Below are 24,929 nucleotides of genomic sequence, written 5' to 3'. Positions count from 1 at the left end.
AAGTAATCTTTGCTTAAAATATTGAAGAAATGTGTCATCTTTAACTTTATGCCTTTTGGAAATCAGGTCATCTTTTACTAGCTTATTTATTCACAGTAACAGAAATTTTGACTGGGGTGCCCAAACTTTTGCATGCCACTGTATATGTATATTAAATAGTTAAAATAGGTAGTGCAAAAACAGAAATATGTTTCTAAATGGATTCAATATCCATTTTGAAACTGGATGGTGAAGACCATAAGATATGGGAACAGAAGTAGGCCATTCAGCCCATTGAGTCTGCTCCACCATTCAATCTTGGGCTAATCCAATTCTTCCAGTCATCCCCACTCTCCTGCCTTCTCTCCATACCCTTTGTTGCCCTGGCTTATCACGAATCTATCTATCTTTCCTTAAATGCACCCAGTGACTTGGCCTCCACAGCCACTCGTGGCAGCAAATTCCACGCATTTACCACCCTCTGACTAAAGTAATTTCTCCAAATCTCAGTTCTAAATGGACGTCCTTCAATACTGAAATTGCGCCCTCTTGTCCTAGACACCCCTACCATGGGAAATAACACTGCCATATCTATCTGTTCAGGTCTTTTAAAGTTCGGAATGTTTCTGTGGGATCCCCCCTCATTCTCCTGAACTCCAGGGAATACAGCCCACGAGCTGCTAGATGTTCCTCATACGGTAACCCTTTCAGTCCTGGAATCATTCTTGTGAATCTACTCTGAACCCTCTCCAATGTCAGTATATTCTTTCTAAAATAAGGAACCCAAAACTTCACATAATGCTCTTAAGTGTGGTCTCATGAGTGGCTTATAGAGGAGAAGCTGTCCCTGAATCACGGAGTGTGTGCCTTCAGCCTTCTGGACTTCCTTTCTGACAGTATCAGTGAGAAGAGTGCATGTCCTGGGTGATGGAAGCCCTCAATGATGGACGCCACCTTCCTGAGGCACTATGACAATACTCTTTGAAGATGTCTTGGATACTACAGAGGCTAGTACCCACGATGGAGCTGACTAGTTTTACAACTGGCAAAGTGCCAGGTCGCACAGCCGGTCTGAAAACCCTCCGCTTGTGAAGAACCCCAACCACCTTGAAAAGAAAGAAAAGGCATAATAGAAGAGGAATAAGCTGTTCTGTGGTCGAACTGGAAGAAGGTACCTGGGTCTGTCTTTTTTTTAAAAAAAAAGCACCGCTGGCTCATTCACTCAAAGCATGTGTTCCTATGACTCGATTTTTTAAAAAAAAATCCTCCATGGCACCCCCCCTTCCTGTCTCTAATTTATTTTAGCCTTGACACTCTCAAAGCTGGCTGTTATTATTCTGGTCCAGTTGTAGCTTCATTTACTCCCCCATTGGTTGCATTGTGTTCAGCTACCAATGTGCTAAACATTGATTTTGCCTCCTGTAGTCATCAATTTAACTGAGACATGCGCAAAGCATTTAAGTATTTTGGCAAGTTTAAAAAAGGGCAAAGTTTGCATAGTAAGTGAGCGAGATTTAGGATGTGATGTGGAACCAAGAAATCTAGGAATAGAAATACATAGCTTCCAGAAAGTGACACCACAGTTGGACAAAGTTGTGAAGAAAGTTATGGCAAGAGTGCTGAACATTTTTTTGAGAGAATGTGCCCATATTGGCAATAATCTGTAAAATTCTCTTGTGTGCCATGATAATCTTGTTGATATCATTGATACTAACAATAATTATGGACTTCAAGGAAAAATAATGAATCCTGTTGCTTACTTACATGTATTCATTATTAATGGATACAGTTTGAAATTTAGCATTTTAAAACTTGTTCAAAATTTAATCTTTTTTTTAAAAAAACATTTAAAAAAGCATTTCTAAAGAAAATTGTTATTGGCCCTCTTATCAAAGAATTGTGAACATGAAACTATAAGCTTTGGTGCATATTCATAAGAGATCAAGGAAAGAAAAGTAAACACTTAACTCTTAATGTGACTTTTGTTGTTGCACTAATGACGACAAATATTTTGTAGGTTGTATTTGGTTGTTTTGAAGACTAATGCACGTAACACTAGCTTCATCAATAAGTCTACTCCTATAGTTAGACTTAACTAAGTACGTCACTTAAAACAGTGACTCACATGAATGTTAATGAAAAAAGCTGTTAATATTGCTATTACAAAATCTTTCAGGTAGTTGTTTCAGGGATGGAATTCCAGAATTTCAAAATCTTATCTGGATTTTTTTTGGTTTGATCTAGTCACTCACTTGATCTCTTTCAATATTTTCTAGTTCATCTTTTAAGTCAACAAATTTTTGCATTGAACCCCACTGTAAATCTGTCAATTGTATTTTAAAATTACCCAAATGAATCCATTGCAACATTTCTGAATTCAATTTGTCTTATGTTACTTTCTGCACTGTTTATAAATTTTGTGGTGTCTTCAAATGATGAACTTGGTGAATTGTTTAGTAGTATTGGATCTGACTGTTTAATTCTTAGATTAAACTGTTTAATTGTTATTCTCTTTGCAGTTTGGAGTAAATTTTATTATCAGAGTACATGTATGTCATCACATACAGCCCTGAAATTTATTTTTCTGTAGGCATATTCATTAAATTTATAGAATAGTAACTATAAAAGGATCAATGAAAGATCAACTAGAGTGCAGAAAACAACAAACTGCAAATGCAAATATAAATAAATAGCAATAAATAGCAAGGATGTGAGATAATGAGAATCCTTAAAGTGAGATCATTGGTTGTAGGAACATTTCAGTGATGGGGCAAATAAGTGTAGTTATCCCCTTTTATTCAAGAGCCTGATGGTTGAGGGGTAGTAAGTGTAATTGAACCTTGTGTTACGAATCTTGAGGCTCCTGTACCTTGTACCTGATGGCAGCAGCGAGAAGAAAGTATGATCTGGGTGGTGGGGATCTCTGATGGATGCTGCTTTCCTATGACAGCGTTTCATATAGATGTGCTCAATGGTTGGGAGGGCTTTACCTGTGATGTACTGTGACAAATCCACTACATTCTATAGGATTTTCCATTCAAAGGTATTGGTGTTTCCATACCAGGCTGTGATGCAGCCAGTCAATACCCTCTCCACTACACATCTATAGAAGTTTTTGATGTCATGCCAAGTCTCCATGGACTCCTAAAGAAGTAAAGGTGCTGCCATGGTTTCTTCACAATTGCACTTATGTGCTAGGTCCAGGACAGGTCCTCTGAAATAGTAACACGCAGGAATTTAAAATTGATAACCCTCTCCATCTCTGATTATCTGGAAACATAGGAAAACTATGGCAGAATACAGGCCCTTCAGCCCACAATGCTGTGCTGAACATGTACTTATTTAGAAATTACCTAGGGTTAGCTATAGACCTCTATTTTTCTAAGCTTCACGTGCCTATCTGATGAAGACTGGCTCATGGACTTCTGGTTTCCCTCTCCTGAAGTCCAATGATAAGTTCCTTGGTCTTGCTGACGTTGAGTAAGAGATGGTTATAATGGCACCACTCAGCCAAATTTTCACTCTCCTGTATGTTGACATCACCACCTTTGATTTAACCCATGACAGTGGTGTCGTCAGCAAACCTGAATATGGCATTGGAGCAGTGCTTAGCCATACGGTCATTGGTGTAAAGCAAGTAAAGCAGGGGGCTATGCACACAGTCCTGTGATGCACCTGATGATGGAGATGTTGTTGCCAATCCAAACTAACTGGGGTCTATAAGTAAGGAAATCTAGGATCCAATTGCATAAGGAGGTATTGATTGCAGAAATCTTGGAGCTTATTGATTAGTTTTGGGGTGGTGATGGTATTGAATGCTGAGCTGCAGTCAATAAAGAGCATCCTGGTCTGTGCATCTTTGTTGTCCAAATGTTCCAGAATTGAGGACATTGAGAGTGGCATCTGCTGTAGACCTGTTGCTCCAGTAGGCAAATTGGAGTGAATCCAAGTCGCCTCTCTGACAGGAGCTGATATTTTTCATCACCAACCTCTCAAACCATTTCATCACTATAGATGTAAGTGCAACTGGGCAATTGTCATTGAGGCAGGTCATCACACTGTTGGGCACCTGTGCAATTGAAGCCTGTTTGAAGCTAGAGATTAAAGATCTGAGTGAACATACCAACCAATTGGTCAGCACAGTCTTTAGTACAGGCCGAGTACTCCGTCCGGAAGAGATGCTTTCCACGGATTCACCCTCCTGAAGGCCTCCCGCACATCAGCTTCGGAGACTGAGAAATAAGATAATCGGGGATGTGGGGGTTCGCGATGGTTTCACCATGTTCTGACGGTGAAAGCGAGCATACAAGGCATTGAGCTCTGTTGGATGTGAAGCCTTGCTGTTTCCCATATTGCTTGATTTAACTTTGTAGGACATTCAAGCCCTGCGACAACTGTTGAGCGTCCCTTGTTTATAAGTTTTAACAGTTTAACAATTAATTTTCTGCTTGTATTTTATACAATTACCTTTAGACAAGTAACTGCTTATTATGCCTCTTATGGTCATTGTATGTATATGCAAGTTGATGTATTCCCTGGAGGTTATATTGATGTGATTCTGGAAGCTTCTGCATTATTTCAATCATGGTTTCTCTGGTTAACTCTTATCTACAAATTTGAGTGGAATTTTTCTTTTCTCTCAGTATAAAGTAGCTGACCACAAAACAATGTCATCTTGGTTTGTTTAGCATATCTCTACTGTCCATTTCAATTTTTCTTTGTTATGTCAACATTTAATAAAATAATCGTGAATCTGCGAGTTTCATGCCTCTTTCCTAATTTATGAAAGAACCTTGGGTTAAGATATCAGAATCCAACAATTGGCGTAGTTAGCAGGATGACTGCAAAGCTTAACGGCTGAGAACAATTGCAGAGAAGTAGAATTTTTAGTGCATGGCAAAAGGGGCAAGAACGTCTTGTGTTCTAGTTTGTCTGAGAGTAAACAGTTCTGGCTTCAACATCATTGGATGGGACTTGGGAGTGAAGAACTACTACAGTTTTTGGGGGGGGGGAATGTACGGAAAAAGAAATGCAAGCTGATAGAGTATCAAAAAAGTAAAAGCGCACAAGCAGCAGATATAAAAATTAAATGCATGCAAGGAAGTAGAGTGCATAGCAGCTCAGGCCGATCTGCAATTTCATTCCAGCGTGGTTCTGTAAGGAGTATGTACATCCTCCCTGTGGACAGTACATCTTCCCTGTAAAATGCATGTGTTTTCCCCGGGTGATCTGGTTTCCTCTTACAGTCCAAAGATGTATCGGATAGGCCATTGTACATTTACAGATATTAGTTTGAGATAGGTCAGGTGACAGAGGTATGTGTTAGGGAGCACTTCGGGTCCAGTGATCACAATGCCATTAGTTTCAATATAATTATGGAGAAGGATAGGACTGGACCCAGGGTTGAGATTTTTGTTTGGTGAAAGGCTACCTTTGAGGAGATGCGAAAGGATTTAGAAGGAGTGGATTGGGACAATTTGCTCTCTGGGAGGGATGTAATAGAGAAATGGAGGTCATTTAAAGGTGAAATTTTGAGGATACAGAATCTTTATGTTCCTGTTAGGTTGAAAGGAAAGGTCAAAAGTTTGAGAGAGCCATGGTTTTCATGGTCTTCCTCTCCCCCCTCTCCCCCCTCTCCCCCCTCTCCCCCCTCTCCCCCCTCTCCCCCCTCTCCCCCCTCTCCCCCCTCTCCCCCCTCTCCCCCCTCTCCCCCCTCTCCCCCCTCTCCCCCCTCTCCCCCCTCTCCCCCCTCTCCCCCCTCTCCCCCCTCTCCCCCCTCTCCCCCCTCTCCCCCCTCTCCCCCCTCTCCCCCCTCTCCCCACACCCCATCCCAAAGCCATTTATGAACAGTTTCATAATGCCATTTTATGGAAGAGGTTGCAAACACCACTGTTTTGGCACATAAAAACCATAATGCTTTAGGACTTTAATCATGCCAAATCTTTCACTCCCTCACTCTTGAAAATCTCTGCTGCTTCTCCCATTATTTGAATGTTTTTGTTTCTTTGTTGGTGTATCTGACATTCTGAACAAGCTGAAAAGAATAAGCACAATTTAAAAATATCTCAGTGATAAAGATAGATAGCAAAGTTTTAAATGTTTATTGCAAAAATAATATTCATGGCCGTGCTAAACTGCATACAGCACTGAATATCCAGTGTTCACTCTCAAATGACAGAAGTAAAAAATAGAAGTAGAACGAAGGCTATTCCAATTGACCAAACTGTTTACTTTTCAAATACTGATGATGACACCGGGTCTTCAAGGATTTCAAAACTTGTCATCCAAAGTTATGTGTTCTTGTAACCATCCAGCCGGTGGCAAGCCGCATAGAATGTTTCCTGTGAAAACATTTCAGTGTTCTTGAGTATTAAGTCATTTGCTGCTTCATTCAGCAGTAAAGATGATCGTTGTCTTTTTATTGTGAAGAAGGATTAAAGAATTGAGAGGCAGCACTGCATGCTGTGCTAACAGAATATTTTCCTGTGTATCTTACATATTGTTTGTCTTGCAAGATAACTAATATGAGTTTCATTAACTTGACTCCAAACGCCAAGGAAAATGTCTGTGCTTGATCTCTCTGAAGGCTTGTATTCTGAATTCTTCCTTAATGTAGAGGAGGACAAGGTCTTTAACCAACTTTTTCAAATGACTCTGCACAATGGAAGGACAAACCCTGGAAATGATGAAGGATGCCCCTTACCTTTGTAACTACCTTTTCTGAAAAGTGAAGGTTGATGATTCAGTAAAGATAATAATGTATTAGGTTCTCTTTTGGAAAACAAACTTAATGATAAGTTGAGCAACACACACAAAATGCTGGAGGAACTCAGCAAGCCGAGCAGCATTCATGGAAAAAAGTAAGTCGCTTTTTCTGGCAGACAGAGCATAGATAATGGCAAAGTGTTCTCCCAATCTACACTGGGTCTCCTAGGAAAGTGAATACGTAGTCTTAGATTTTGATCAGTTGTCCTAATGACTCTTTAAATCAGTGTTTGTGGCTAATATTGGACCTGTAAAACAAAAAGAAAACCTTGGGCTATTTTACTGTGTGTAAATTATATAAATGCAAACTGATGGTGAATTGCAGCATGTTGCATGACAGTTAAGAGTAAGAGCATCTGTAGCCATTTTTTTTAGGTCAGTCGGTTATTGTATGGTAAGAGGCTAATGGCCAGTGGTCTTCCTTGTAACTTTGTCACAGTCTTATTTTCTGAGTCAGCATCTAGATAAAATTGAGCTGATGTATTAATGAACTATTAATTTGCTTATTGTGTAATTTACAGTAAAAAAGGTTGCTAATAAAATTCCAACATATTGCTGTAGCATCTCTAATATTTTACCCAATGCCAAGTTGTGTTGTGCTCAGATGCCTCCCCTGATCATTAACAGTCTTGAAATAATGAATAGCTCTGAGATAGGGAGTTAAGCTATTTACAAATTAGATCTTTAAAACCCTGTCCTTGGAGAACTGTGGATTCAGTTCCTCAGCACATTCCAAGTTAAGACTGAGATTTCTAGGCCTTGAAGGAATCAGGGTGTGGAGATTAGGAAGAATGGATCTGTTACAGGATTAAATTGATATCGATTGATAGACCAAACTCAAGGGTCCCTATGGCCTACTTCTGTTTATGTTCTTATTTAACCTGCTGCCCTATCACTAAATATTGACAATACTTTTCCCATTGCTTTGTGTGTAAAATCTGACAATCTATATAAAAGAGAAATTGGTATGTTTGTCGATGATAAAGGTTCAACCTCAAATCAACTTCCTATTATACGCATCCATGGAAAGACTGAGTAAACCGATTTATTCCAAGATGAAAGTGGCAAAAATTCTGCATATATGATGCAGATATGATTTGAATTAAATCATGGTAGGTGCCTCAAAGTTCAAAATGAAATTTATTATTAGAATACATACATATCACCACATACAACCCTGAAATTCTTTTTCTGTGAGCATATTTGGCAAATCTATAAAACAGTAACAGTAGGCAGGATCAATGGACAACAAGCTGTGTAAATACAAATATAAATAAATAGCAATAAATAACAAGCTGAAATAACAAGGCAAAGAGTCCTTAAAGTGAGACCATCAATTGTGAGAACACCAGAAGTAGGATGAGTGTAGTTATCCCCTTTTGTTCAAGAGGCTGATGGTTGAGGGGTAGTAACTGTTCTTAAACCTGGTAGTGCGAGTCCTGAGGCATCTGTACCTTTCAGCTGATGGCAGCAGCGAGAAGAGCATGGCCCTGATGATGGATGCTGTTTTGCTACAGCAATGTTTCATGTAAATATGCTCCATGGTTGGGAAGGTTTTACCCATAAGACCATAAGATATAGGAGCAGAAGTAGGCCATTCGGCCTATCAGGTCTGCTCTGTCATCCAATCATGGGCTGATTCAATTCTTCCAATCATCCCTCTCCCTTGCCTTCTCCCCATACCCTTTGATGCCCTGGCTAATCAAGAATCTGTCTATCTCTGCCTTAAATGCACCCAATGACTTAGCCTCCACAGCCACTCGTGGCAACAAATTCCACAGATTTACCACCCTTTGACTAAAGTAATTTCTCTGCAACTCTGTTCTAAATGGGTGTCCTTCAACACCCATAATGTACTGGGCCAAATCCACTACCTTTTTGTAGGATTTTCCACTCAAAGGCACTTGTTTTCGCGTGCCAGGTTATAATGCAGTCAGTCAGCACACTTTCCACCACACACCTATAGAAGTTTGCCATGGTTTTTGATGACATGCATTCCTATTATACACATCCAATGCCAGAGAGCAGGTTAGTTGATGTACTGCTCAACTCTAAAATCCGACCATTGTAATCCTCATCAGGAAGCGTTTGCCACGCTCCCAAACATTTGCCAGGTTATTTGAAATGTCACTGTTTAATATTTTCTTCAAAGATTAATTTAAAATGTGTTGATATATTAATGATACTCAGTAGTTAGAAAAACTGCTAGTCTGAAACTGGGATGTCCCTTACCTTTGTAGCTGCCTTTTCTAAAAAGAGAAGATTAGTGATTCTGCAAAGATACTAATTTATTAGCTTCTCTTTTGGAAGACTAACTGAATGATACACCTTTACCCTCGGTAAATCTTTTTTTCATGGTATCTCTCTCTTCACTGTTTGTAGCCAAGATGCTGCAGATTCAACTGGGAAAAGTGGCAATGAAGAGAATGGGGATGTATCTGATGAAAATCGAGATCCAAACACTGCACTTGTCAAATCCATGAAACACAAGAAAAAGAAGCACAAGCATCGGAGTAAACACAAGAAGCACAAGCATTCTTCTGAAGATGACAAGGAGCGGAAACACAAACACAAACACAAGCATAAAAAGCATAAAAGGAAAGAGACTGAGGGCTTTGAGAAGGATGATGATCACTCAATCAAAAGACCTAAATTTGATGATTACGCTCTTCTGGAGGACTTAGAGAAACAGAGGGCACTGATAAAGGCTGAATTGGACAGTGAACTCATGGAAGGAAAAGTTCAATCTGGCATGGGCTTAATTTTGCAGGGTTATGTGTCTGACTCTGAGGAAGAGGGGGAAATTCATGAAAAAGCTCATAATGGTGAAAGGGTTGCATCCAGCCGTGATGTTTCTGAAATATTGCCTGTGAGAGACAACAAAGTGAAAAGGGAACCCACAGAATCTAAACCTTCTTCAAAGAGGAAAAGTAAAAGCAGGTCAAAAGACAGGACTAAACATACTAAATCTGAGAAAAAGAAAAGTAAAGTGAGTTCAGAACACCGAAAGGAGAAAGAGAAGGCAAGAAGTAAATCACATGAACGGAAGCGTTCAAAGAGTCCCATCAAAAGCAGTAAGACTGGAGAGAAAAGCAAGTCTCCAACATTGACTAAAAGACGATCCCAAGAAAAGAAAAGAAAGTCAACTCCCACAGAAGATAGCTCCAAATCAAAAGATCGAAAAATTGTAATTGAAAGCAAAACAAGAGAGCGAAATAAGAAATCTAAGTCTCCTGTGATGAAAACCAGTAAGTCAGGAGACAGAAGTCAGAAATCCAAATCCAAAGAGCGTGAGAAGAGATCAAAAAAATCTGAGATGGAAAAGGATAAAAAATCTGCAAAGTCACCTCCAAGAGATGTACCTTCTGGAAAGGAGAATCGATCTCCTTTAAGGAGATCTGCACTTTCTCCTAAAAGGAGAAGCCTATCTCCAAAACATCGGGAAAAGTCATCAAAGCATAGTCGCTCACCGATTATTAATGATCGTCCACCTAAACCAAGTCGGTCTCCCTCGCGGAATATGTCCCCACCCAGAAGAGCTAAAAGCAGATCTGTAGAACGAAGGAGAAGAGAGAATGAACGAGCAAGAGCTTTATCTCCAAGGTAATGAACTCTTCCTATATAACATTTTTATTACAGAAAATTGATGAATTTCACTGATGGTTGTGCTAGAATTTACCACACGGTGCTGTTAAGTTCAAAGTTCACTTATCAAAGTATGTACACATATTACGTACAACATAGAGATTCGTTTTCTTGCAGGCACAAAGCAGAGAAGCATAATAAACCCACTATAAAACCACACATGAAGACCTTCAAACACCAAATCTGCAAGAAAAAAAGAACATGTCATGCAAACAATAAAAAAGTAAACAAATAACGCACAAAACGTGAACTGTAGAGTCCCCAGAAGTAAGTCCGTAGCAGTGCTGCAGCCGGTCCAGATTTGGTTTACTGCAAAACTTTTAATTTATCCTTTTTTACCATAGTATATTGGTTGTAGTTTACTTTTATTGCCTCATTAATTGCTGAATGTTGCATTGGTGGATTAATTCACCAAATAAGTGGTCAAACGTTCCCCACTCCAGCCCCCCCACGAGCCTCAACAATCAAAACTCTGTTTTGGCTTGTAGGATGAGAGGCAGGTCATCAGGTCACCAAGGAATTCCTTTTGCTCTAAATTAAATAGATTATGTCCTTAAAAATTATGAACACCTAAGATGAAGTTGGAAGTCATTCTTGTATCTCTATGTTAAAGTTCATTGCCACTGAAGAGGGAAGCCAGAATTAAGCTGTATTCTCTGGATGTAATCTGAGAATCAGCCTTTATGTTCTTTGTTTTGTATTAATCAATTCTGTGTAGTGATCTAGCCTCCATCTCACTCATGAACAATAGATCAAGGGAACTGTATTTAAACCACTAAAGAGGAGGTGGATCTTGATATTGGGGAGCTTTCGTTATAATATGCTTACTCCTTTTAATCATGATCCTTCAGCAATAGCTCCTAAAGTCTTTTACTTTACAAACCTTTTTCGGATTCTCTGCAAATAATTCTGTTTTAAAGCCAGACATTATCATGATAACATTATCTAAAGAAACTGCAAATGCTGGGAGCAGTAGAAAAATGCAGCCCAGGAACTGGCCCTTCAGTCTTTAGTGTCCATGCCAACCATTCCAATCTACCTTAAACCCATCTGCTTGCATGACAATCGGGCAGTATCTTTTGAAAATAAACCAGTCAGCCCTTCATCAGAACTGGTAAGTGAAGAAAACAGAAGTTAGTTTTCAGTAGCAAAGAGGGGAAATGGACTGAGCAAATGAGCCTCCAAGAGGTGATGAAATGTGCTAATAGGACAGTTTGAATCAAATTATGCAGCTTTAAACGCAAAATGCTCGAGGAACTCAGCAGGTCAGGCAGAATCTATGGGAATGAATAAACAGTCGATGTTTTGGGCTGAAACCTGGAGAAAACCCACGCATTCCACGGGGAGGGTATACAGACTCCTGCGAACTCTGACTCCTTGAACTGTAATAACATGGCGCCAACTGCTATGCTGCCATGGTGCCCACCATGAGGTGACTTTTGTGCCTTGGTATAACGGTGCAAGCAACCACGGACAGGTTAGAGTGGGACAAGAAATCTAGGGAAATCCCATGATTAGGCTGGGTTAAACGGATACTGGAAGGCACCAGTCAAAGGGCCAGAAGGGCCTATTCTGCTCTGTATCTCAATAAATAAATCTGTTGCAGCCTGCAGCACTCAATATTTAATCCTTCAACTCTAATTAACTCACTCCAGCTTTCTGCTTGCATCAGAACTGGCCATTTCTGCAAACCAGACGATTCCAGGCTAATTTTGGAAATGTATGGCAAGATAATTATTGAAATTGTGTTTGAATACTGTTATTTGAAATAGGTTACTGAAGTATGTGTTTGTGAATTTTAGAACACGGTCTCGCGATGAACCAGCAAGTAGGCTAGAACGATCCAGAGATGTCAGCACATCTCGAAGGTCTCCAGCAAGACGAAGAGCCAGCAGGTCCCCTATTCGAAGGCGATCACGTTCACTCCTCAGGCGAAGTCGTTCTCCGAGGAGGAGAAGCCGATCTAGGAGGAGGTAAACATTTTGCATCTTGTCTGAAAATGGTTAGCTGTTTTAGATTATATTCTTCTTTTGCCCATTAGGCTGCTATCTTTTAGGGCAGCAATGAAGGTCCTCCATCTCTGTCGGCAGTCACAGCTTTCTTCATGGTGTCAGTAGCTCCCTCTCGGTTTACTGTCAGTCATGGAGGATTAGTGGGCCACTCTTAGTCTGGCCTCTACCCTTTGACTTGTTTGGCATTTGTGACCCTACCAAAAGCCAAAGCAGAAAGCCCGGACTCCAGCAAACATAGCCGGTGGCTGCTACCCCTCCCCCCTCTCCCCACATTTCCTCTGCACTGATAGCTTAAAAAATTTTAGCTGTCTTCTTTTTGACAATATCAGTCTTGGATTGTTTGGAAATTGAATCTGAGAACACCTTTTTTACAAAGTGTATTGCTTTGTTTGTATATGAGGCTTCAAATGGAAGTTAAGATATTTGCATCTCAACTGGAGTATCTGTGGCATAGTCTTTAACCCTAGATTAAATGTTTGGTAAAAGTTCCCTGGTTGATGAAACATATTTTCTGTATGCACTTAAAGTTACCAGTACCTTGACTACTTCTGCCATGCGGGGCATTAATTCTTTATGTGCTTGGTCTTGAAGTTCAAACATACAAGAACACACTTGAATGTAAAGGCCCTTCAAGTGTACCCTGCCATTCGATATGATCATAGCTGATGTATTGATCACATTTCTTCTTTTGGGGTAATTCAGTATAGCCCTTCAATTCCTCAATCTTTGAAACAGTTATCAATCTCCACCCTAAATATATCTAATGATCTGCCCTCCACCTTTAGGGTAGCGGATTTCCGAGAGTTACTATTCTCTGAAAGAAGAGATTTCTACACACCTAATTTTAAATAACTGGCCCCTTGTAACCATGTTCTTTTTGTTTGTGGAGCAGAAAACAGTTTGCTGGAAGAACTCAATGGGTCAAGCACTATCTGTAAGAGGAAAGGAATAGTCGACGTTTGGGGTCAAAACTTGTTTCAGGGCTGATACAGGGTTTTGATCTAACCATTGACAATTCCTTTCCTTGCACAGATGCTGCTTGATCTGCTGAGTTGTTTCAGCTGATAAGTTGTTGCTCCAGATTCCACCATATGTAGTCTCTAGTCTTCTTGTTTCTGTTAGCAGGAGAGTCACAAACATCTTAAGATTTTATCTGTTTGATTAAAGTTACTTTCATTCTTCTAAACTCCTAGGGACACAGACCCAAACTGTTAGTTTATCTTGATAGGACAATCCTCATCCCAGGAATTAGCTTGGTAAAACACCTTTGGCCTCCCTTCAAAGTTCAAAGTAAGTTTATGATCATAGTACATATATGTTCCCATATACAGTACAACCCTGCGATTCATTTTCCAAGACTTTCACAGTAAATACAAAGAAACAATAAAATCAATGAAAGGCAGCATTCAACAAGATGGACCCACAACCAATATGCAAAAGATGATAAGCTGCACAAATACAAAAGAAAAATAATAAATAAATACATATTTAAGCAATAAATATCAAGAATGTAGGAAGAAGAGTCCTTGAAAGTGAGTCCATGGGTTGTGTTCAGTGTTGAGTGGAGTTATCACCTTTGGTTCAAGAGCCTGATCGTTTAGTGGTAATAACTATTCCTGCTGGTGTGGATCCTGAAGCTTCTGTACCTCCTTCCTGATGGGCAGCAGTGAGAACAGAGCATGGCCTGGATGATGGGGGTTCCTTGATGATGCCTGCTGCTTTCCTGCAACAGCACTCCACAGGGATGCGCTCAATGGTGGGGAGGGCTTTTCCCCGTGATGGACTGGGCTGTATCCAATATTTTTTGTAGGTTTTTCAGTTCAAGGGCATTCGTGTTTCCACACCAGGCCGAGATGCTACCAGTTAATATACACTCCACCGCACATCTGTTGAAGTTTTTCAAAGTTCTCAAAGTAAATGCAAACCTCTAAGAAAGTAGAGGCATATTGGACCCATAACAAATCCTCTTAGCTAATAACACTGATGAATTTAAAGTTGCTGACCCTCTCCCCCTCTGATCCCCCGATGAGGACTGACTTGTTTGATGTATTAACTCTCTGTCCTTGTTCTCAAGAGGCCTCACTGCCAACTTCTCCCTCATTATGTAACTATATGTCCTCTTAATTTCATTTTTGCATGCAAGTTTCTATTGAAATCAATTTTCTCCCTTGTGATCTTTTTAGACTTTCACTGCCAGATCCTAAAAGCTTCCCAATCTTCAGCCCTAGCACCAGCCCTTACCATTTTATATTCTCCAGTTTCAGTTTAACATTATCCTTGACCTACTTTTATTAACCACAGAACTGAACCAATTTCCCCCTGGGATCAATAAAGTATGACTATGACTCTTTGTTCCTCTTTCTAATGGAATCCCTTTTACCAATTAGAATAAAATCCTGCTGAGTTTTATGGAACAGCAGTCTGAATATATATCTCTGTTCATCTACTGGCGTGTCTCTTAGCTTACTTTCCCACTCCACCTGAGATGTTATATCTGCCCTTATTTCTCTTGAAGAAACTGAATTTAGTCTTATGTTCACCCTCAAATTACATCTGGAATTCTGTTGTGTTCACTTCCACCTAAGGACCTTCAATCACAAGATCTCTTACCACACTTGATGGGTATAAAATGTAAAGCAAATAAGCCCCTTTACTTTTAAAAAGTCCTCCTTGGAGAAATCTTCAGGCTGAGGAGATGCAACCAAAGAGATGGGGGAAGGGAGACACAAGTTTTTATTCCATTCATGAGGAGATGATGAGAAAGATTGACAGATCTAAGTGGTTTCTTAACATAGGGTGCAACCACTCCCAGCAATGGCTCTGCCAGCCACGGGTCCCACACCTCAGTGCCTTACAGCCCCGGCCAGCTCAACATCAACTCTTAAGCGTATCCTCGGCACATAGGTGCCTCACTCCACACTGAGCCATTCAGTAATGAGATTCTTTTAATCCTTTCATGGCTTTTGGAGTGCTTGCAGAGTTCCGATTCCTCAACTACAAACCCCATTTCCAGAAAAGTTGGGATATTTGCCAAAATGCAATAAAAACAAAAATCTGTGATATGTTAATTCACGTGAACGTTTATTTAACTGACAAAAGTACAAAGAAAAGATTTTCAATAGTTTTACAGACCAACTTAATTGTATTTTGTAAACATACACAAATTTAGAATTTGATGGCTGCAACACACTCAACAAAAGTTGGGACAGAAAAAATAAGATTGAAAAGTGCACAGAATATTCAAGTAACACCAGTTTGGAAGACACCACATTAAACAGGCTAATTGGTAGCAGGTGAGGTATCATGACTGGGTATAAAAGTAGCTTCCATCAAAGGCTCAGTCTTTGCAAACAAGGATGGGTCGTGGCTCACCCCTTTGTGCTAAAATTCGTGAGAGAATTGTTAGCTCAAAAGGAACATTTCTCAACGCAAGATTGCAGAGAATTTAGGTCTTTCAACATCTACAGTACATAATATTGTGAAAAGATTCAGAGACATCTCAGTGCGTAAAGGGCAAGGTCGGAAACCACTGTTGAATGCGTGTGATCTTTGAGCCCTCAGGCGGCACTGCCTAAGAAACCGTCATGCTACTGTGACAATTATAGCTACCTAGGCTTGGGAGTACTTTGGAAAACCATTGTCACTCAACACAATCCGTTGCTGCATCCAGAAATGCAACTTGAAACTGTATTACGCAAGGAGGAAGCCATACATCAACTCTATGCAGAAACGCCGGTGAGTTCTCTGGGCCCGAGCTCATCTCAGATGGACCGAAAGACTATGGAACCGTGTGCTGTGGTCAGATGAGTCCACATTTCAGCTAGTTTTCGGGAAAAAAACGGGCATCAAGTTCTCCGTGCCAAAGATGAAAACGACCATCCAAATTGTTATCAGCGAAAGGTTTTAAAAGCCAGCATCTGTGATGGTATGGGGGTGCATCAGTGCCCACGGCATGGATAAATTGCATGTATGTGAAGTTACCATTGACTCTGAGGCGTATATTAGGATTTTAGAGAAACATATGTTGCTATCAAGGCGACGTCTCTTCCCGGGACGTCTATGCTTATTTCAGCAGGACAATGCCAGACCACATTCTGCACGGGCTACAGCAGCATGGCTTTGTAGACACAGTGGGTGTGCTTGACTGGCCTGCTGCCAGTCCAGATCTATCTCCTATTGAAAATGTATGGCGCATCATGAAGAGGAGAATCAGACAACGGAGACCACGGACTGTCGAGCAGCTGAAGTCTTATATCAAGCAAGAATGGACAAAATTTCCAGTTGCAAATCTACTACAATTAGTATCCTCAGTTCCAAAACAATTAAAAAGTGTTATTAAAAGGAAAGGTGATGTAACACAATGGTAAACATGCCTCTGTCCCAACTTTTGTTCAGTGTGTTGCAACCATCAAATTCTAAATTTGTGTATGTTTACAAAATACAATTAAGTTGGTCTGTAAAACTATTGAAAATCTTTTCTTTGTACTTTTGTCAGTTAAATAAAGGTTCACGTGAATTAACATATCACAGATTTTTGTTTTTATTGCGTTTTGGCAAATATCCCAACTTTTCTGGAAATGGAGTTTGTATATTCCTAGTACATCAGCAGGGAGGGCGGCAATGTCACTAATAGATCTCAATGTTATCCTTTATTACTGCAGTATTCATTTCTCGGCATTTCTTGCTTGAATGATCTGATCTGTCAGTGATGTACCATTATAGTATACTTTCCAGTTCACATATTAAGGAAAATTCAAGAAACAAAATTAATGGTGGAAGGCCATGTCCTCCAGAGGAAATGAAAAGCAGATACACTTCATCAAACCTAACATGTTAACACTTTTTCTCTTTCCATAGATGCTGCCTCATCTGAATGTTTCAAACATACAATTTTAATTTAATTGTGCAAAATGTAAATTGATAACAGCCAGAAAGATCAGAAGGCTAATTGAAGTTAATAGCTTCTGTTCTGCTCATCTTGGGATTTTAATTTTGATTGGAAAATCTTTCTAAAAGCTGCATTTGTTTAGTTAGAACATTCTTAGCATGGAGATTTACTTAATTGTTTCTGTGTATGTTCTCTTAAGACTTCAAACTACAGGGTGGGTGGTTCATAAGAGTTTAAATCCTGCAGACCTTTGTTTTACTGACTCACCCAAAACTTAATACACAGCATTCTTTATTTGCCTCACTGAATGAAAGCCTATCTTAACATTACTCCTAAATTCATTTGGTGCCTCAGAAAAAAATAACACCATACTTCATTCAATTTTTTCAGTGGCTTCCAGAGAGAAAGTTGGTTCACACTATTTATCCCACTCTTCTCTCCCAGGTCTTTGGATAGAGACTGGAATAGGAGAAGCAGATCTCGAAGAAGGCGATCTAGGTCACGAGGTCGGCGTAGACGTAGAAGTGGAAGTAGAGACAAAGAAGATAAATTTAAAGGAAGTCTTTCAGAAGGCATGAAAGTTGAACAGGAATCTTCTGATGAAAAGTAAGAAACTGTTTAAAAGTTTCAATGATAAGGAAAAGGACTAGGTATTTAAGAGATCAGTTTAATCTATTAGTAAGTTGAAATACCAGGTGTGTCAACAGGGAGCTACATTCAGAGTAATAGTCATTTTAGGAAAGGTCACCACCTGCTGGATACAAAGCTTATACTTGTGATATACTACATGTATTACCATGAACTTTTCCCATTTGATTTTTCCTAATTTCATCTCTTGAAGAAGGGAGAAATTGGAAGTAATTTGGTCTTCAGTTTTAAAAAAAAAAAGAAGCAACTGTGCTCATGCACTATATAGGTATGTGAAGTAGCAAAATGTGATAATTATTTGTTTGGAAAATTAGCATAAACATTGATGCAAAAGTGAATTTTCCATAGTTATCAACCACTTTTGAAGGCAGTGGGAACTAAAATTGTCAAGATCTGGCATCAACCTCAAAAGGGGCGGGGGGGGTGGTTTGTGAGGTTGTTCCAGAGCCAGACTATTTTAACTAGTTAATTGGGTTTTGATTTTCATTGAAACAGAGATCAAGAGAAGATTTAGTAAAGATGTATTGTTATAAAATTATTAGAGCTAGACATGGTAAATAGGTATGACATACATGGCCTAATGGAGGGGTCAGTATCTAGGCGTTATAGATCTCAAGTTAATAAACTCAAGAATTAAAGAATAATTGAAGGAAGATTTATTCACGTGGAGAATAATAGGAGTCTGTAACTTACTGCCTGTAAGAGAATTTCAGGCAAAATGTTTCCAGGTGTTTATTGTGAGATGAGATTGTTATGATACACATGGGAAAATGTTTCCAGTTTTAGACAAACGATCATCAGGATTGCCACCAATAAGTCAATAGTAGATTTCAAAACAATTCATTTACCCAATTTTAAGGCCAATTCATTTTGTGATACCTGATAAATGTTTGTACATTTTTGACTCTAGTCTGGAAGATTTTGATGTAGAAGAAGAAGATGAAGAAGCTGTTATTGAACAAAGGCGCAAAGAGAGACAGGCAATTGTTCAGGTATGGTTTTGGGTTTTAAATTCAAATGTGAAATAAATGCTTCAATTATCTGATGAATATTGGCTAGCAATGGTAAATGATGTTCATAAAAGTAAGTTACTTAAAACAACACCCATGTTTTAGTAATGTAGCATCTTCTAGTGTAGAAGCTGCACTCGTAATCACACCAAGCACCTCTGAGCCCCTTCAAATGAGTTTCTGAAAAATCAACATACAATGGATTTTTCTCTTTTCCTGTGCAATGTTTTATTCATTGAATTACTCTACATGGGGCACAAGGAAGGAATGCAAGTCATGCTAGTATGTTCCGTCCTGTTATTGTGCTTTATGGGTGTGGGTGAATTGGTATGTGGGGAAGGAATTGTTAAACACTACATTGAATGCCACATTCAGTGAATGGCCTTCTCCTATGCTACAATAGGCCATTCAGTCCAGCAGGTTTATGTCTGCTTCATCTACATATACCGAGTATGAGTTTCATTGGTTTCAGCATAAATAAATTTCTTCTTTTGATAACTCTGGAAACCACTGGAAACAAATTCTGACCCTAAACCCTTTCAAAATTTTAAACTGTATCAGGTCAACGATTATCCAATATGTTGAGATTACTTGCCTGTGCATTCCTGATTTGTTCCATTTTCTCAAAACTGTTGATATTGAAAGATTTTCCTGCATTTTCTCAGTGTTACAGTGTTCTTCCTGTGAAATGTAGATTAGAACTCCATATGATAGGGTTCCGGTGACGTCATCGTCCGAATGGCAGCTTAAATCAATAGCTCCTCCAGAAAAACACATATATTACCCCGTTAATCCATCAAATATAAGATCTTTTGAAAATATCTGAATTGATCAGGGGGGCAAGAATGGGGAAAAAGAATGAAGATTAAAAAAAAGCATCACTGCAGAGCCTATGGACGAGAGAGGTGCAATGCGTGGCTCTCCTACCCGAACGCACGCTAGTGAGGCTGATGACGGGCCTCATTCAGGCGAAGCAGCAAATATGATAAAAATTCTGGAAGAGATATGGAGATATTCCAAAAAGATATAAAACAGCAACTCAATAATATCAAGTCAGAGCTTGCCAATGTCAATCAAAAAATAGCGGTGGCAGAGACTAGAATTGAGAAGGCGGAAGATCACGTGCAAAACGTGGAATGGATACTAAGTAAGACGATAAAAATATTAAACCAACAAGAAAGTAAACTGCTTGACCAGGAGGGAAGATCATGACGGAAAAATATCAGGATATACAGTGTTCCCGAAGGAGCGCAAGGTTTGTCTATGGTGGAGTTTGTAGGAAAGTTGCTGCGGGACGTGCTAGAGATTCCCTCCACTATGGAGCTTGAAATTGAGAGGGCGCATCATGCAATTGTCCCGAGGCCTACCGGAGACAGAGAAGATAAGCCACGCTCAATAGTAATTAGATTCCTTCGATACAATTCCAAGGCGGAGATTCTATGAAAGGTCTGGGGTAAGAAGAGGGTGTTTTTGGATGGCAAATTAATATATTTCGATCAAGATTAACCCCCCCCACCCAGTTGTCCTGCAGAAACGTAAAGAATACTCTGCAGTAAAGCGAATATTAAAGCAAGGAAAGATTAGATTCCAAACTCCGTACCCTGCTAAACTGTGGGTGTTTTATGAAGATGGAATGCAACTGTATCAGACAGTGGAAGAGGCGACTACAGACCTGAGGAACAGAGGGCTGTCCGTCAGCATGATCAAACCAAGGGAAAGCCTGATTGAGCAATTATCCTGATCTGCTTGGGAAATAGTAAGAGAGCCGAGAAAGCAGGGGATGGGAGGAGGGCGAGAGAATATCAGGAAGAGACTGTGAGTTTTCCGAAGACAGCCCTCACCCCCTCCAGGAGAGCCATAAGGTTTGGCTAACTTTAAAAGTGTTGATAAGATAAACGGAAGCAAAAATAGACGGTGCTATACCTATTTCAAGAAATACTTATTATGATGTGGATTTTATATTACTCATTTTTTAAATTCATTCATTCACTCTTTTTTCCCCACCTAAATGAGAATATATATATATATGGAAGGAATACACAGGGAAATCTTTTCTGTGTAATGGACATAGACTTGTTCACTTAATTTTATGGGTACTGTAATGGGGGCCCCCAACCCACAGGGAAAGGGGGCTATCCCCCACGGCTAGACGTTTTCTCTAGCTCAACCCAGGATCATCTACTAGAGACCTCAGCCTTGGAATCACACCTTTTGTTGCCTTTTTTTTTATTATTTATGTTTCTTGCTTCTTATTTGTTCAGGGACTAGATCGATTAAGTTTTATTCTGCTAATTTCAGTGATATATTGACAGATAAATATACATGGCTAAGGACAAAGTAAAATTCATTTCTTGTAATGTCAATGGGCTGTTCAATCAAATGCAGTAAAATTCTATCCAAAATGAAAAAAGAACAAGCCCATGTAGAATATTTACAGAAAACTCACTTAAGTGATTAAGTGATAATGAGCATGGAAAACTAAAGAGAATGGGCTTCACTAATTTGTTTTTCTCCTCATATAAATCAGGACATAGGAGAGGAGTTGCTATCCTCATCTCAAGCAAGCTAAATTTTGAAAAAGTATTCGAAATGGGAGATAAAGAGGGCGGATATATTCTGGTAAGGGGGGACTATAGATGGAAGTTCAGTTAGTCTATTGAATATATATGCACGCCCAGGAAGTGATATTAGTTTCTTTCAGAAACTTACTAATATTATAGTAACGGAAACATAAGGTCTCCTGATATGTGGGGGGGAGACTTAAGTTTACAATTACAACCAAAGTTAGACTCTTCCAATAGAAAAACCTATGAAACAAAATCCTTACATAAGAGAGTTAATACACTTTTTGAGGATGTTAGTCTAATCCTCATGGAGGGACCTTTTCCCCGACAGAAGACATTACACTCATTATTCTGCCCCCCCCCCCCATTCTGTATATACAAAAATAGACTATTTCATAACATTTGGAAAAGGCAAAGACAAAATAAACACATGTGGAATTGGGACAATAGATGTAAGTGACCATGCACCTATATATTTATCTGTTGATTTTGACCTACAACCAAAGAATACTATTTGGAAGCTAAATTCAAGTCTACTCAATGACCCCTACTTTAAGGAACAAATTAAAGAAATTGGTCTTTACTGAGAATTCAATGATAATGGAGAGGTTTCACCTCCCATTCTATGGGATACTCTGAAGGCTGTCTTAAGAGGAAAAATTATAGCGATATCTTCATTTAAGGAAAAAAAAGGAATAAAACATTAGCAGAATTAGAAAATAAGCTGAAGGAACTGGGAAAAAAGAAGTCAAATTCAAGAAGCTTTTGAAGTGTTTTACAAAACTCTATATTCCAAAGTTCCAGGGGGAAGCATAACCCAAATTGACACTTTCCTGAATTCCCTAGTGTTACCCAATTTAAGCGAAGAACAAAATAGAATGGTGACTGCTGACAGAACTGAAGTTGAACTAAAAGCTGCTTAATTAAGGCTTAAATTAAGCAAGTCACCAGGTTCAGATGGGTATACGGCAGAGTGGTACAAAGAATTTAAAAATGAGTTAATTCCTGTCTTACTCCCCACACTGAACTGGGCTCTAAAAAAGGCACAAATGCCACCCAACTGGAAGGAAGCGATAATCTCAGCTATACTGAAAGGAGGCAAGGATAAAATGGAATGTGGGTCATTTAGACCAATGTCCGTTCTTAATGTAGATTATAGATTATTTATCTCCATCATGGCCAAAGGATTAGAAGTGTTTCTACCCATACTGATAGATAAGGATCAGGCAGGTTTTATACAACAATGCCAAACATAAGACAATATACGAAGGACACTTCACATTATGGATCATATTCAAAAAAATAAAATCGAAGCAATAGTGATAAGCGTGGACATTGAAAAGGCATTTGATTTGGTTAATTGGAATTTTCTTTACAGAGTTTTACATAGATTTGGTTTCCATGACACGATTATTAAAACTATATAGGCACTATATGACAAGGATTAAAATCAATGGATATTTACTAAATAGTTTTACCCTAGAAAGGGACATGAGACAGGGTTGTGCATGGTCACTGCCACTCTTCGCATTATATCTGGAACCATTAGCTCAATACATCAGACAAAATGAAGATATCAGAGGATTTACTATTAAAGGAACAGAGCATAAATTGCCTGTCACGCGGATGACATTTTGACCTATCTAGGACAACCAACAGACTCTTTACCTAAATTGATGCAATCTTTTAAACAATATGGCCAAATATCAGGTTACAAGATCAACATAGATAAAACCCAATTACTTTCATACAACTATAGCACACCAAGAGAAATTGAAAGTAGGTATCCTTGGGCATGGCAAACAGAGTCCGTCAAATATTTGGGTATCATTATGCCAAAAGATTTGTCAAAATTATCAGAATGCAATTATCAAATTATCAGCCTATATATAAAAAAAAATTAAGAAAGATATAACAAGATGGAACCTAGTTCTTTTTTTTAGTCTCAGCTCAAGGATTGAATCTATTAAAACAAATATGTTGCCCAGACTATTATATCTCTTTCAGACTCTACCAATAGAGATTAATCAGAATCAATTCAATGAATGGAAGAAAATGTTATCAAGATATATATGGCAAGGTAAAAGGCCTAGAGTTCATCTCAAAACTTTGCAGTTAGCCAAGGGAAATGGGGGATTGGGCCTACCTTCTCTTAGAGATTATTATTTTGCAGCACAGTTGAGAGCAGTGATATGTTGGTGCAACCCATCATATGACGCTCAATGGAAAAGCATTGTAGGAGAGGATACTTTCCATCCCCATACAGGCAATTTTGGCTGATAACCTACAAAGGTACATAAATACTATTGATAATCCATGGGTGAAATGGACTCTGAAAATATGGAAAACTATTATAAAAGAATATAAACTAGAGGGAGATATTGCAATTCTTAAATGATGTGCCTATGACTCTGATTTTATGCCGAATAAACTGGATGCTAGATTTAAGGACTGGACAGCTAAAGGAATAACAGTTCTTTGCAATATAATGAAAGAAGGAACACTGTTCAGTTTTGAAATGCTTAAAGAGAAACACCTATTAGAAAAACAAGACTTTTATCGGTATCTACAAATGCGACAGTATGTTAATAAGAGGGTTAAATATGCAACCAAGGCAAGTACATGTTTGATAGAACTATTTAGAAAAGCATATAATTCAGACAACGGTAGTAGAATCATTTCATGAGTGTATAAGGGTTTGTCAAATCTTAAAACACATTCGACTTCATACTTTAAAACAAAATGGGAGAAGGAAGGAAGGATAATTATATCTGAGGAAGAATGGACAATAATATGGAGGTATCAATGGAAGTGTACCAGTTAACAGAAATGGAGGGAGTTTGGATGGAAAAACTTGATAAGATATTTTATTACACCCTCTCAGAAATCCCATTATGATAGTAACCCCACTGCTTGCTGGAGAAATTGTGGAAATCAAAATGCAAACCATTATCATATTTTCTGGGGTTGCCCCGTTATCAAAGACTACTGGAGTGGGATACACAATGCCCTACAAGACATCTTTAAATGTGAAATACCCTTAGAAAGTAAGACCATATATTTTGGGTATATACCTCAAGAATGGTTGAAAAGAGATAATCAGTGAATGTACTGCTGGTGGCTGGTAAAAAGACCCTTACCAGGAAATGGTTATCACAGAGCCCAACTTTAAAAGCATGGATGGAAGTTACAAGGGATATTTACAAAATGGAGAAGATAACAGCATCTGTTAATCATAAGTTGGAACAATTTGATTCATACTGGGAAAAATGGTTCCGCTACATAACACCTCATAGGCTTGATTTTATTCTCACAAATCAATAAATATGTCTCACTCCCTACTTGTACATAGTTTTCTCCTTTTGCTTGTTCTTTCTTTCCTCTTTTCTATAGGTGTATATCTCAGATTAGTATTACG

At 39.0% G+C, this 24,929-nt stretch overlaps 1 protein-coding gene across 9 annotated transcripts in view; it reads left to right on the top strand.

The window, feature by feature from the left end:
- Positions 1-24,929, top strand: part of prpf4bb (pre-mRNA processing factor 4Bb) — an 84,378-nt gene that overhangs the window by 20,918 nt on the left and 38,531 nt on the right. For all 9 annotated transcript variants that reach the window (XM_072283688.1, XM_072283689.1, XM_072283691.1 and 6 more), the window contains exons 2-5: positions 9,127-10,347; positions 12,192-12,362; positions 17,734-17,895; positions 18,848-18,929. In XM_072283688.1, coding sequence (XP_072139789.1) covers positions 9,127-10,347; positions 12,192-12,362; positions 17,734-17,895; positions 18,848-18,929 — 1,636 coding nt within the window. The remainder of the gene's footprint in view (positions 1-9,126; positions 10,348-12,191; positions 12,363-17,733; positions 17,896-18,847; positions 18,930-24,929) is intronic.

The sequence above is a fragment of the Mobula birostris genome, chromosome 19, assembly GCF_030028105.1.
Source record: "Mobula birostris isolate sMobBir1 chromosome 19, sMobBir1.hap1, whole genome shotgun sequence".
In the NCBI taxonomy this organism is placed as follows: Eukaryota; Metazoa; Chordata; class Chondrichthyes; order Myliobatiformes; family Myliobatidae; genus Mobula; species Mobula birostris.
The sequence above is the reverse complement of the archived record's forward strand: the minus strand, read 5'-3'. Positions and strand labels throughout refer to the sequence as shown.